Source organism: Perca flavescens, chromosome 5 (assembly GCF_004354835.1).
Source record: "Perca flavescens isolate YP-PL-M2 chromosome 5, PFLA_1.0, whole genome shotgun sequence".
In the NCBI taxonomy this organism is placed as follows: Eukaryota; Metazoa; Chordata; class Actinopteri; order Perciformes; family Percidae; genus Perca; species Perca flavescens.
The window spans coordinates 35,477,395-35,493,342 of NC_041335.1; the positions used below are offsets into that span (position 1 = coordinate 35,477,395).

The following is a 15,948-nucleotide window of genomic DNA, read 5'->3' on the forward strand; positions in this document are numbered from 1 at the left end:
CGCAGAAACTCGAGTGAAGATAATGACCTCTTCGGAAGAGTCCATCATGTTTTTTTTAATCCTCCGTGTCCTCCTTGGCTTCTAGCAACTGCGTGGGGGTGGCGCGTGATCACTGAAGGCTTGTATCATGTGGATGCAGCGACAGTGTTGTAGTCATTACTTTGAATTCCTCATGGGGGAGACAGAAACTACGCACTATAGCTTTAATGCCGACCTTACACCAAAGGACTTCTCAAGCGATTCCTCTGTTTTTTCCAAAATCAGAATGAAATCACGAGAGTCTTGCTAGAGTTGGGAAGCGCTCCCGTCGTCTCAATCACTTGGTGTAAGGTGGTCATAAAACTCAGTATAAGCCGTCAGTTGAAGTCAGTCTTTGCCGTCTTGGCGCTCCGACAAAATCAAACATGTTTGATATTATGGTAAGTTTCAAGTCTTGTTAGTGAAGTGGAATCAAAATCTTGCAAACTGTGACCCTGCAAGATCCCCAGTCTTTGCAAATTATTCTAGTCTGTGACTAAAAACTCAGTGACATTATGACAGATTGTCTTTAGATGTGAGATGGAGTCTTTTCAAAATCTTTTCAGAGTCTTCTAGTGTATGGTAGGCATAACAAATGTGGGATATGCCAATACTTTTCGGGTTTTAGAAGCATTCTTTGGACATGCATACAGCACATTCAGAATCTGCGTCTCAATCAGGGTTTTTACTGCAGTTTGTGACAGTTTACGGCCTCTTGCCCGTTTACAGGTCAGCTGTGTGCGTTGCTATGGTTGTTGTACACAAACTAAGCAGCCAACCGTTTGCAGCGCTATGGTAGAGATGCGTGGCCAAAAGAAAAGAAGGAGAAACACAGCTACTTTTAAACATTATAAAAGACTTTGATAGCAACAGGTTTTTGAACATGCACAAACATCACAACGCTGACCCAGCTTAGTGGGAATATTATTTTTTGGAATAAGAGCAACACTGGAATATTATGTGCATGTAAACGTACTGTAGTCACTGAAGTTCGGCTCAGTGTTTCTTGTGAATCAGATACTCAAGGGGAAGTGCTGGTTGTGGCTCTTGTTGTTGCTTAGCGACTATTAACAACCTGTTTGGCCGTGCAGGGCTCTTTTATTAAATTATTAAATATTTTTTTAAATTAAAGCACTTGCTGCTGTTGGGAACACAGACCAGTGGAACCTATTAATTTGAGATTTTTGAGGGAAAAGAGGTCTGCTGGGAGACGTTAGAGAGATTCCCAGCAGACAAACCTAAAAATGTTCCCATGTTTAAACCTCACACAGACTTAAACCATTATGTAATTACACACAATGTACCTCTCCCACTGATATGTTTCGTTCAACACAAACAGCTTAACGGAAAGCGGATGCAGCTCGTGAAGCTGAGCTATTTTTCCAGCCAACTGTTGATAGCCATTTTTATTTTGGTAGTTGGTCTCTGGAGCAACAGTGTAGCAGCGCTTGGTAATCTAAAAGAATGGCAGAGAGTCTCTAACTGGTGCAGATTTCCTTTTAATCATTGAAGTCATAGAACCGTGAAAATGGAAGCAAACACAAAGAAAATGACTGATTAATAAACATCTGTATTTACAATAAAATCTATACATTTAACTCTTAGTCAAATCAAACACACCTCTCTCCACTTCCCTGTGCTGCTAGCTTGATTGACTCCCTTTTTATGAACGAAAAAAAAAGAGGTAGACATCCAATTCAGTATTAACTTACATGTTTAGTCTCTCATTGCCAGACCTTCCTTCACAGCGCTGCGGAGGAGGGTCTAGCTAGTCCACACAGAAAATCATGCTCTGGTTTATTGACATTTCTTTAAACCAATCACTAGACTTGGGCAGCGCTAAGCGCCGGACGGAGCCACGGTGCCTCTGCAAAATAGCCTCGGGAAGGAACTAGTTTTGGTGGAACGTGTAAACGTTCAAAAGTTGTTTTAGTCGTGCAAGAGAAAACTCAGATTGGACAGATAGTCTAGCTAGCTGTCTGGATTTACCCTGCAGAGATCTGAGGAGCAGTTAACCATAGTCCTCAGAAATCCTACGGAGTTAAGAACGCCAACGAGGGAAAGCTGAAGGTGTGGGACATCCGGCCGGAAAAAAAACGGCGGCAATGGAGCAATCCCGGAAGTGGAACGTAGTGTATATAGACTAACTTAAACGTAACCGGCTCTGGAGATGAGAGAAAGAAAAAACAAAACGGATGCAGCTCATGAAGTTGAGTGGAGTTTTTTTTTTTTTCTTCAGCCAACCGTTGATAGCCATTTTTAGTTTGGTAACTGGCCTCTGGAGCAACAGGGATGACATTATCCACCGCGGTTAGCAGTGGGAACGCTCAGCTCTGCTGCATATTCAGCAGGCCCCCATCTGCCCTGTGCAAAGTTCAAGGCGTATCTCAGGAGAGCCTGGCCTGGCTCACAGTAATTAGAGAGCGGCTGTCTGGCCCACAGGGCCGTGATGTGTACCCAGACTCCCACACTGAACCTTTCATGTCACGCTGAGACGGAGCGCTGCAGCCAGCCAGCTCCCACCGTCCCTCTCAGCACTTGCTTTGGCAGACGCATGAATGAATGTCGCTGCTGTGTGTGTGGATGACGGGTCGCCTCGTACAGCTCTCCTGTAAAACGGACCAGAGGTTGTTGAGATAATGTCGCTCTTATTACGAGCTCCGTTATATATGCACAGAGCATGTTAATATAGGAGCGAGGAAAGAGCCAGAGACACATTCCTTCTTTTCTCCTGGGGAACATGATTTCTTTTTTGGCCTCTCTGTAGTTTCCACTTGCTTGTTAGTGATTTTTTATTTTTTTATTTGCAAAAGCATAGAGTTTGTTCATAAAGTTGTTGTTTTTGTGTTGCATTTAGTGTCAAACATTTCCACAGCATATAGCTTAGCTACTGTGTGTGCCCACTTTACTGACATCTGATGACCTGACAATTGCCCCTTTCAAAAGTACAAATATATACCAACACAAGGAAGTATAATAAAATTGAAGAAAACTATGACTAGTTAGGGAGTAGCCTTTTCCCTACAACATAATAATAATAACATAATGATCTGTGAAAACAAAAGCAGTCCTGCGGGGCATTACATAGTGAATCCATTTTTTTCCTTCCCAGTGTGCATAAAATTTCTCCAATTTATGATTGACAAATGCTGTTATCTTTTCCATATTGTAAATGTTTATTGTGACGTTCATCCATCCATGGGAGCAAAGCGAGGAAATCATGTGAGGAGATAGGAAACAAGTGTTTTTTAAGGGATGAGATGTCCTTCTTCTGGGCAGAGTTAGCAACCGGTTTCAGCTGCACTCCTTCCAGGAAGGCTGCTTTTGTGTATCCTCGCTCATAGCTCCTCAGAGATCCCTCCTCCATCCTAGCTCCTCTGGGCAGGAATAAGAACTTTGAGACAGAGACATAGATAGATGGAGATATCAAATAAGAGACTTAAGAAGCAGCCATGCTAGTAGTTTGCATGTTGGTACTCCATATCGACGATTCTTAATTTCCGGGATTGTTCACGTGCCGCCGGAAATGTTGGCGTTCTAAACTCCGGTCAATTTACGAGGACTATGGTTAACAGCTCCTCAGATCTCTAAAGGGTAAATCCAGACAGCTAGCTAGACTATCGGTCCAATCTGAGTTTTCTCTTTCATGACTAAAACAACTTTTGAACAAGCACGTGTTGCACCAAAACAAGTTTCTTCCCGAGGCAATTTTGCATTCGTCATTGTGTCCGGCGCGTATTGCCGCCCAAGACGATTGTGATTGGTTTAAAGAAACGCCAATAAACCTTTAAACCTGAGTTTTTCTCTCAACCCGGAATGCTGTATGGACTAGCTAGACCCTCCCCCGCAGCGCTTTGGAGGTAGGCGTGGTGATGCGAGACTTGCATGTTGTGTTACCACAGTTCCTCCGACATATAGGAGGATTCCCATCATAGTGGGGTTTCTGAGAGGGTGTATTAACATATCTAATCAGGTTACTTTTCCAATCATATCTTCCCATGAATGTCCATGTTAATTCATCCTTATTCCTAACGTTTTTTTTCTAATGTATGTAGTTGAGTGTGTTTTAGGATTTATATTTTGGCTTTGTTAACACTGCCTCTCTGTGTGTCTGGCTGCTGATTCACAGGTGTTGCTCCTATGTGGGACGTCGTGGAGGGGGCCCTCAGGCCATATCCATCGGGAAAAACTGCGACAAGTTTGGCATTGTGGTGCACGAGTTGGGTCACGTGATTGGATTCTGGCACGAACACACGCGGCCCGACCGAGACGAACACGTCAGCATTATCAGGGACAACATTCAACCAGGTAGGAGTCCAGGTCTTAGCGATCCCTCAGCAATAATGTTGGAAAAGATGCAGTAAAAGAGACAAAATAATAAAAGTAACAAACATTTGTACACACAGAAAGTCTGGGCTAAGATGGTAAAAACAGAAAAAAACACACCAGGGGTGGGATACGCTCATCCTCAACCTTCAAGTGTTTATAGAACTGGTCAACGGCATATAAACAACTGATCGTGACAGTCAGTATCCAGGCCAGCTTTTCAAACCTATATCTGTGAAATATCAAATGTTGAAACATCCTAAAATGCTTACAAATATCACTGTAGTATATCGCCTGTGTCTTGTATTTGTAGCCTCATTATCCGAACGAGTAAAGCTGTATTCCCCTTTGACATAAAATGCATACATACATAAGGTTGCACATTATGACTCGGCTTCATATTTCAACTGTGCTTTTTTCATTTCACAGGACAAGAGTATAACTTCTTGAAGATGGAGCCGGGGGAGGTGGACTCTTTGGGAGAAGTCTATGACTTTGACAGTATCATGCACTATGCCAGGAATACATTCTCCAGGTAGGACCCAAGCCAAGTTGCACTCTTTTCCCCCTCAGACATGAAAACTAGTCTTGATCACGTCAGAGGAAGCTGCTTTCATAGACTGTAAATATAATAGACGAAGCTTCCGGGCCTGAAAAGTGCAGCCAATGCTGAAGGGCCTCAAACCTGCATTAAATTAAATTTCCAGCAGGGGGTGACTCTACTGGCTCCCAAAAAGAAGTCTGTTTTTGTAGAAGTCAATAAGCAAGTGACCCTACTTTTCACTTGATTTATTACCTCGGTAAACATTTTCATAATGAGTTTATGGTCTCAATCGCTAGTTTCAAGTCTTCTTCAACACAGCATGATGTTCGTTTTGAAAATGATGGTCCCATTTATTTTAAAATGGACGACAAAGCAGGGGAGGCTTTAGGACCTGTCATTTAGGACAGAGGCTTAGCAATGCTAACCATGCTAACTCTGTGGACATTAAAATAGACCTCAACTTGTTTTTGGGTGTTGTCCATGTTTTCATCTTAAACCTTGACCCTCTCACCATGATCTTTTACTACATCAAAGTTAATTGAAACATTTTGGTGTTGGTCTTGTTCAACCTTCTGCCAACCAAGCTAGCTAGATACCGCTAGCGTTAGCTTATAACTTTGCAGATTTTCTGTTCAGCTCTACATGCAGATGAATGGCGTTAGTACCCAGAGATCTGCGTTTACAGCTTGCTTCAGAAGGATTAAAAATTAGCAACTTTACATCTTAAGTGTTTAGCTTTGCACAGCGCCATTGAAACGGTTGCAAGAAAACTAGATGGCGTCGGCCATATTGCCAAACTCAAGGCTTCAAAACGGCAGTCCACAAACCAATGGGTGACGTCACTGCTGCTACGTCCACTATTTTTACAGTCTATCGTTGTTTCCCATTCTGCCGCAACCTTTTAACCCATTATGTTTATTTTCCATTTCTGCTCTTATATGGATCTGTAATGCACCAAGTCTGTGTCTCTGGGCTGCTGCTGAGTAATGTGGCAGGATTCCTGAAGAGAACAATGGAACTTAATTCTCCCCAATAATAAATCCCTTGCATGTAGCCTGAGGGCATTGAGTTTAGAAAAGGCTCACTGTTCTTTGAATGTCTGTCTTGGATCTGAATTGTTTCCTCGCTGTTTGAGTTCAAGTGCACAGAGATAGAAACTGGTTTCTTGGGAGAAGGTGGGTCTTTAGTTGATATTTATAAAGTAGCTCTTACAAAAAGCTGCTTTTTTGAACCAAGGACTCTCCTCCTCTGGTCTAGGTTTCTTTTGGCTGTACTTTTTTTTTCTTTTTAACAATTGCTTAAGGGAGACTGAAAAGAGCACTAATGTGATTTATGTAATATTTGGACAAGATGAAATAGCTTGTTGCTGTAATGGAAATACTAAGGGTCATAAAATATTGAATGAATGAAGTAAGTTGTAGCAAGTTGTAGCAAGACTGACTGTGAAAATTGACCAAAAATTCCTCTATGCAGGAAAAACCCTGTACCAGAGCAATCTATAGCCGATGGATGTTGATTTCTGTATAAAATGAATGCACAGCTCCTTCCTACAGCCTGTTCAAATTAAGGTTCCTCTGTTCGGTTCCTGCTGCGTTTGCAGCGGCCCCAGTAAAGCAGCATCAGTCCGGGGGCTGAGCTAGCCCAGCAACAGTAGCCCTGCTTAATCATGACAAAATGTCTGTGCACCACTTTCAGGGCTTTGTGAAGCTTCTTGTAAAAGTTTTGCTTTCACACCATGAACCACCTAATTATGCTCCTAAAGGCTCCTGAAGGGGCTCTGGTGATTAGTTGCATTATTTTCACTCTAGGCTACTGCAGGGACTCACAGATTTCTTTCCTATGTCTACTGCAAAGCCCCTTCATAGCACTCAGGTGTTATAATACATGCCTCGCTACTAAATGTCGTCTGCACTCCTAGCACAGTTTAGGCCAACCGCTAATAATCACCTTCATACGGTAAGGAATGGAGGAGCGGACATTTTATCGTCTCAATTAATGTTTCCCCTTGTGTTTTCCCCCATATGAAGGAAAGGTTCTGCCAAATGTCTAAAGCTCCCCAGGCTCAGTAAACACATTCACATGACTCTAGATTTGTGCAACGTTATACTTTGGACACTTGGTAAATAACCGTGGAGACCCAAATGGAACCAAATTTGGTGTTGACTTAGTTGTATAATGGAAACATGTTGCATAGAGAAAGTCTGGTTTGTAAAAGCATAAGTGTTAATGTTTCACACTTAGGGCTGGGAATGGTTCAAAACATATTATATTGGTTGGTTCGATAATTTTATTGGTATGGTAAAATTGGTTTTCCGATACCAATTTTATAAAATGTATAAATGATAAACAACAACACTAGGGCTGCAACTAACGATTATTTTCTTTGTCGATTAATCTGTTGATTATTTTCTCGATTAATGGATTAGTTGTTTGGTCTTTAAAATATCAGAAAATGGTGAAAAATGTGGATCAGTGTTTCCCAAAGCCCAAGATGACATCCTCAAATGTCTTGTTTTGTCCCCAACTCAAACATATTCAGTTTACTGTCACAGAGGAGAGAAGGAACTAGAAAAGATTGACATTTAACAAGCTGGAAACCATTTTTTTTTTCATAAAAAAATGACTCAAACCGATGAATCGATTATCAAAATAGTTTGCGATTAATTTAATAGTTGACAACTACCGTATTTTTCGGACTATAAGTCGCTCCGGAGTATAAGTCGCATCAGTCAAAAAATGCGTCATGAAGAGAAAAAAAACATATATAAGTCGCACCGGACTATAAGTCGCATTTATTTAGAATATAAATACAAGAGTTATTCAACTACACAATAGCACACAGAACAATACGCTGAATACGGTAGGTGTCCGGTATGTTAACGTAACACATTAACAGTTATTGAACTATACAATAGCACACAGAACAACTAGCTAGCAGGGCGTGGAGCATGGAGGTATTAAAAGGCGTGGAGACGAAGCTGCACCGTGAACGAGCCCCTCCCGACTCGTTCCTCCTCCTCTGGCCATCTTGCTTTCAGCCCACGATTAGCCGATTAGCTTTCTTTGTTTTCTTCATTGCAGTAAGAGTCACCTTTTCGCCAGTCTCCCTCATAAGTTTCTCCCTCATTTCAAACTCTCTTTCTGCTGCTCGATTACCGTTTTCGGCTGCATATTTCACTACCTGCAGTTTGTTATCTCTTTTCTTTCTCAGTTGTCTTTACGAGGAGCGTTCTGGTTGTCACAAGCCTAGAGCGCCCTCTCGCGGCTGTAGATGTTAAATTATATATATTTTGATATATAGGTCGCACCTGACTATAAGTCGCAGGACCAGCCAAAGTAGGAAAAAAAGTGCGACTTATAGTCCGGAAAATACGGTAATCAATTAATCTTTGCAGCTCTAAACAACAAACACACGTGAGCCCCGCTTTTGTACGTATCATAGAGTTTTTCCTGAATGACTACGATGTCTAACGTTAGACAGCCAATCGCAAACCTTATTAGACCTTGTTACAAGCATGCTGCGTGCTTATTGGCTCACTGACGTTGACTAAAACTGATTTATTTTCAGTTTTAGTTAACATCATGTACGAACCGTACATCCAAATCATTTATTTCCATTACAATTTCAATATGGAACCAACATAAACACAAACATTTTCAGGGGCATTTCAGGCATGTGAATAGTCATTGTCAATTATTTGTTGGCACCACTTTTCATTTATTCAATCCAGTTTCTCCAGTTCTTGTCATGAATATGTCCTTTTGCGTTTTAGTTGGTACGTCAACTTTTCCATTGAATAAATATCCCAGATGATTTCAAACCAGAGTTCCTTATTTGGATCCTTATTATTGAAATATGGCATTGAATGACAAAGGCATTTTTGGATACTATGGAGGCAATTCGGTTGGTGCCTAAAAGTATTGAAGTTCAGTACCCAGCTCTATAGTCACACTTACGGTAACACTTTAAAATGTTACTTAAGTATTAGTATATAAGTATCAGCCAGAAAAAAATCCTCACATTTTAGAAACTGGAAATGATCAAAACTGTTCCGTCAAGTGTTCAATCAGCTAATCATGATTGATGATTTAAAGATTTTTTGGGGGAATTTTAGGCCTTTATTTATATTAGACATGAAAGGGGAGAGAGAGGAAGAATGACAGCAAAGGGCCGCAGGGCAGAGTCGAACCCACGGGCGCTGCATTGAGGAGTAAACCTCTATATATGGGCGCGCGCTCTACCAGGTGAGCTACCCAGGCGTCTGATTTCAGATGTACTTTTATATGACGCTATATCGTTGGGTAGTTTAACTTATAATAATACATTGTATTTTATAAACTACATGTGTTTTATATCTACATAAGAGTGACATCTGTCATGACATGTCATGACACATGAACCCTAACCCTAATCCTAACCCTAACCATAATTTGTCATGACAAAAACCGACACTTACTAAAAGAAGCATTATGTCATAAAGGTTTATGACTTATTTATAATGTTTATGACACATTCATGACAGTGTCATGTCACTCTTATGTTGATACCTTCAAATAACGTGTAACCACACTTACTAACACTTTATTTTGTCACCAGCTGACCTCATTCCCAACTCCCTGTCAGATGTTACAGGAAGCTTTTCCAGGTGTGGTGCTGCATTCAGCAATACACAGGGGTGTTGTGGCGTCAGAGGCAAAGATCTTACTAAATAAAATCCTCATGGCACTCATACTCATCTTAGGCTGTGGTTAATACAAAGTCTTATTTACCAGCTGGGTGACTGCGAAGCCAAAAATAAGACCTCTTGGGAGAAGTTGACTCAGATTCAGCTTCTGAGTGATCATTTGTTATTACAAAAGCATCGCTACGCTCACTGCAAAGTGGCTTTTTTTGACAACCTGTCCATGTACATTAAATCAGTTCGTAAGCTGTGACAACCAAACTTTACATAGAGTCGTGTAAATATTATGGTTACCTTCTGCTGCCATGGGCAGGATGTAACTTCACTTTTGTGGATGTAAACTGCATTTTGACCCTCACCTCTATTGCATAGATAAACAAATTTAGGAACCTTTCAGACAGCTGCAGGTCACTTCAACTATGCAATGTTGTATCTATAGCAGGAGTAGTTTTGGCAGCTTTCACTAAGCCAGAGTGGGTGTGATGTGATCTATGGGCACACGCAGTCCTGGAAGAAGTATTATTTAGATCCTTTACTTAAGTTAAAAGTACTAATACCACACTGTAAAAAAAATGCTCTGTTACAAGTAATATTCCTGCAGTGAAAATGTTACTTAAGTATTAGTATTAAAGTATCATCAGGAAAATGTACTTAAAGTATTAAAAGTAAAAGCACTTAATGCAGAAAAATCCTCACATTTGAGAAACTGGAAATGATCAAAACAGTTCCGTCAAGTGTTCAATCGGCTAGTTATGTCAGATGATTTAAAGATTTTTTTGGAGGCATTTTAGGCCTTTTATATACGACAGCTAAAGACATTAAAGGGGAGAGAGAGGGAGAATGACCGCAAAGGCCCGCAGGGCAGAGTCAAACCCATGGGCGCTGCGTCGAGGACTAAACCTCTATATATGGGCGCACGCTCTACCAGGTGAGCTACCCAGGCGCCCAATATCAGATGTACTTTTAGGCCGCAATATCGTTGGGTAGTTTAATTTATAATAATACATTGGATTTTATAAACTACATGTGTTTTCTGTGCAGAATTTGTAAAGTAACTAGTAACTAAAGCTGTCAGATTAATGTAATAGAGTAAAAAGTACAATATTTCTCTCTGAAATGTAGAAAGTAAAGTACAAGTACCTCAAATTTGTACTTGAGTACAGTACTTGGGTAAATGTACTTTCCAGTTACATTCCACCACTGGGCACACGTGAGTCAAAGCAAAAAGCGAGGTAACCCAGACTTTGATCATCCCTAGCGACTCTGATACGAGAACCAGCTGCTGGCTGTCCTTTAGTTCTTACTTGGCCCTGTATATCAGCTGTATATATGTATATATATCTATCTATCTATCTATCTATCTATCTATCTATCTATCTATCTATCTATCTATCTATCTATCTATCTATCTCTTCATTTACTCAACCACCATCTTTCCCATGCCCTGTTACTCTCCCAGTGTAAAGGCCTCTTCTAAAGTCAACTGCCATGCGCTTGTGGCAAACAGATTCTGGTAAGCAGAGAGGGAAACTTTGTCTAAACGAAGGCTGTGGCTGGGTGTAGGCCAAAGCACAAAACTGCCTGTGTGACCCCGTGCATCCAAACTGAATGTCGAGAATCAACGTAACACAGAATGAAATAAAATAAAATATTGCACCATCTTTTGCGTAAGTTGATTTGGTTACATTTTTTGTTTAGTATTGTACTGCTCCTGTTGCCTCTTCCTCTTCCCCCCACTCCATCTCCGTCCACCCGCTCCACCAGGAGCCCATCGCGCATTATGCCACTCCCGGCCAGATTCCCCCGGAATGTCCAATCCCACCGTAGTTCAACATCACGTCTCCTTAAGTCCTCTAATATTTCCTCATTTATGTCATCAACACATCCATGATTCATGATGAATGATGAATGATTTCATACATTCATGATTCATGGAAATGTTGTGTAAAACACAACAAGCCACAAAGAATGCTGCGACTTTTTGAGGACTGTACTGTAAAGTGCTCCTGATCTATCCAAACACCTGAAACGCATTTTCAGTAATATTTTTCTTTGTAATTGTGTATGGTTTGCAAAAATGGGAACTGCTGCGTCCGTGTAGATGAGGGAAGCAAGGTGTATGCGCGTTGTGCACACGCTACATTATGGCCAAGCATGCGCCCCTAAAATAGCATCTGAATAACGCGCCACTGACTTTAGACTAGCACCACTGACTTTAGACTTTAGACCAGGTTTTTCCTGGTCAGTGGCGGAATTGTTTTCTGAAACTGCAAAATAGCACCAGGGAACGTTTGTGCCTGAACACGCCTCTTCTTTTTGCTGAACCGCCCCAGGAGCGCAAATACATTCCCTAATTTACTGACATGCGTTGGTGTACAAAGGCAATTGTGAGTGCAAGATAGGGCCCATAGTGCGTAGTTTCTGTCGCCCCCATGAGGAATTCTAAGTAATGACAACAAAACTGTCGGCTCGTCCACATGATACAAGCCATACGTGATCGCGCACGCGCCCCCACCCCTCCTCCACGCAGTTGCTAGTAGCCAAGGAGGACACGGAGGATTAAAAAAACATGATGGACTCTTCAGAAAGTCACCGGACGACACAATCTTCTGAACATAGCCATACTGAGAGAAACAGAGAGAGTTGTGTGGAGCTGATAGTCTTAATTAGCTTTGCAGTAACTCATTTGGCAATGGCTTGAATGTAACGGACGTACATTAATATTAAAAAGTTACACACTAAAGCTTTAAACCAATTAAAGCATAAACCAAAATACCATGTTTTTTTCCATTTTAAACCAAAAATGAAAGATTGAAAAAGATGTTTTTCAGTTTTTTCTTGTCAAAATAAAAAACTAAGTTATCTATATATCTATCTATCTATCTATCTATCTATCTATCTATCTATCTATCTATCTATCTATCTATCTATCTATCTGTTTTTTGATTTAGTCAAACATTTTCTTTTCTTTTTTTTTACGGTATTTCTGTTTATCCTTGCATTGGTTTAAAAGAATGAACAGATTATCAAAATCATATAATGACATCTGGTATGAAACTTTATTCTCCAAAACTTCTTTTACTTCATCTCTCTTGTGGGATTTTAGGTCTACGGGAACCTGAAGGTTTCAAAAAGAAAAGAAGAAAAGTGTTTTTTAGAGGGCGGTTTTATCTCATATTGGATTTCAGTCAGCTCAGCACTTAAAAACAGGATATCCATTTAGTTGCTGTCAAGATTTGGACTAAACCTCATGATCCTCTAAATTTGTGGTATGCACTGCAGCCCGCTGCACAATGCAGCAGCCCTGCCCTGTTTATGTCGGGTAATCCGCCCTGTTCCTTTTTTACTCCGACTCTCGACTGTTGCTTTCCTAATTGATGGAACTGTGTTGATCAATAAGACTGTTAAGACATGAGAGAGGAATGTCTTACAGAGCTGTCTTTTAGCAGACAAGGGGCTCCTGTTAGCTTTTCACAAGTCATTCCAAGCATTTCCTGAGCGCTGATTGGCTGATTCACCTGTGCCAGTGTCCTTCTTTGTAACCCCATTATTAGCCGGTGTGTTTGCTCGGTGTTTTACAGTAAATCACCGTGGGAAGCCGGGGCCTCTTGTTGAGAAGATTTCATGGCTTGGTTTGATGTTTTGCTGTGTCTCCTGGGGACAAGCAGGGCTGATCCCCAAGCTTTTTGTCTGGGGTGTGTTACCAGTAACCCGAACCACGACTGTGCCGGCCCCCCTCCTTTTTGCTCCAGAGATATTTTTTTAAGCAATAGTGCATGGAGCGATGCCAAGTCAAATAGAGACCTGCCAGTGTGCCCTTTGTGTGCTCTGACACCGGCTGCAGTGGCGTTTTTTTCACCGACAGCCAGCATACGGGCTCCTGGAAGCTCACAGACAGACAGACGGGCAGACGGGCAGACGGGCAGGCAGAGTCTAAACTGTTAGCTCAGGCTGCTCTGTTTGCACATGCCTGGCGTTGATAGGCATGTCACCATGGGAACGGCCAGGGGAGCCAGGCCGTTGCTCGCCAATGCTTAGAGAGAAAAATGGAGATGATAAACTAGCAAAGTGTCAAGTGAGACAGCAGTGGGAAAACAATTTTCCTGTACTTACTGTTCTGTTCCACCATTATTTTGTTTTGTTGTAACATACAAAACATACATCTCATGCCAAAAAACGGCCCGATAATCGTCCAGGGCCAATAATCGGTCTATCCCTAGTTCTGTGTTAACAAACCATCTGGCGCGTCAGGTTACAATTCCAATAACTGCCTTGCGTATCGGCCGATGGCGAGTACCGATCTGATACCAGTGCGCTTTAACAGCTGTACACTACTAACCCTGTATGGATAAGATATGATTGCTATTATTGTTGAACTTTCTTCCATTATCTAGTTTCACAGTCAACATAAATTAACTACTTTAAAGTAGTTTTTGGGGCGCTAAATTACATGGAAATGGATCAGTGCATTGACTCGCATACCTATAATAGCATTTTAAGCACTACTGGAAATGGCTCCAGTATCGGAACATCTCTAATTTAGACATTTCATAGTAGCAAATGCATAAGTGTTTTGAGTAGCAATGTATCGTGAATGGGTTAAAAAATTATTACAAGATTACAACCGGTTAGGCAAAAAAATAATTTGTGATGTAATTTTTAAACAGCCTAGGGGGTAATCTAATTTTGATTACGCTTATTTGACTTCAGACGTTACTATGTCTTCTTAGTTTGAAGAGGTTTTTTTTCTATTCATTCCGTTATTTTGATGTGGGATTTATTTAAAAAAAAAATTTTTAATTCATTTTCTATTTACATTTTTATTATTTAATTTAAAATACAATTTCAGTTGCACTTTTGATAAGAGGACGCATCTGTTGTTTTGCAGTTTATAGAAATAAAGAAATGTTTTTTTCTGGCATGTAACAGTCATTTGTCTGCAGCTCATTCTGTTAATTCTGTTAAAAAAAAAAATCCTGAGAAAAGTGTTTTGTGAACTTTAAATCGTGATTCGAAACGTGAGTTGGGCGTATTGTTACATCCCTTGTTCTGAGTTTCCAGGTTCACAATAAAGCCTATCCGAAGGGAATGTGAAAATGAGCTCTCCGTGCCCGTCTTGTATGACTGTTGGTTTTGCTGTATCTTTCTACAAAACAGCCACATTTGGCTTAGCCAAGACTGGCAGTACTCCTTTCCATCATGGCATTTAGCAGTCTCAAATCCTTTAGAAACGGGTAATAATAATTTTGACAGTGATTGAACTGCAGTGTTCGATGGTAAGTCACTTAATTCTTGAGCAAACATGTTTCGTGGCATGCGTGCATGTTGGAATAGTTATACATGTGCATGCCGTCTGGGTTTCATGCAACATTAACAGCCGTCTCTCTTGCTGAATTACAGAGGCATCTTCCTGGACACCATCCTGCCACGCTACGATGTGAACGGAGTGCGACCACCCATTGGCCAGAGAACCAGACTGAGCAAAGGGGATATCGCACAGGCACGCAAACTCTACAAATGCTCCAGTAAGACCAAAATCACAGATGCTGTCTGCTATGGGTTTTCTTTTTTTTTTTTTCTTCCTATTTTTGCACGTGTGTGTAACATAGCCCTGCGAGAGAGAGGTCTGCAGCTCCTCCTGTGTGGAAATAGCCGAGCATTTACTATTGATGTGGTATGGTTCCTTCCCTTGGCTGCAGCGTCCGAGACTCCCAAGATGGGAGGAGTTTAAACACTGCCCCGGGACAGGAAGTTTGTCATCGCTTCTTCCCAGATAGACGCAAAAGAACAGCTGGTCGCGAGAAAAGACAATGATTAAAAACGATTGTTGGGAACAAGGCTCATGTCCGCACATCGCAGCACCGGGCATTGTAAAACCGAGCACAGTTGCATAATCCTGGCAATTTTTTCCCAAAGCCCTCGCCTTGTTTATGATTCCAGGAAGGATGGAGAGAGGATTTAACCCTGTTGAAGTAAACATAATTTATAGCATTAACAGATGTACGTTGAGAACGGCCTTCTGCTGAACAGATTTGATGTCAGACAGTTAATTGCAGGTCGGGCCAGGATAGCTGAGCTGTCAGCCTCGCTTTAAAGCTCGATGAATAAACATAGTGATGGTCACCAGAGCTGGACCAAGCGCTGCGGTTTTCAGTGCCGAACTGGAAATTTCAACCTTAAATGGATCATATGTGTCTGTGCAAGTCTCTGTCTTTACGCAAGGAAGAAACTGACTGGATGATGTGACTCATATCGCGGGGGATGAGGTGGTGAGTCCCCACATGTTCTTGGGAAAAAAGAAAAAAAGAAATCTTAGAAATGTCCCACAAATCTCCCATTGATGCGGCATTCCTGGGAGGGTTTGTCATCCCCGGTGTG

The 15,948-nt window shown here is 41.3% G+C and overlaps 1 protein-coding gene across 1 annotated transcript in view; it reads left to right on the forward strand.

The window, feature by feature from the left end:
- The window catches only part of bmp1a (bone morphogenetic protein 1a), a 67,237-nt gene that overhangs the window by 27,247 nt on the left and 24,042 nt on the right, over positions 1-15,948 (forward strand). The window contains exons 5-7 of the mRNA XM_028578293.1: positions 4,148-4,326; positions 4,774-4,879; positions 14,971-15,095. Coding sequence (XP_028434094.1) covers positions 4,148-4,326; positions 4,774-4,879; positions 14,971-15,095 — 410 coding nt within the window. The remainder of the gene's footprint in view (positions 1-4,147; positions 4,327-4,773; positions 4,880-14,970; positions 15,096-15,948) is intronic.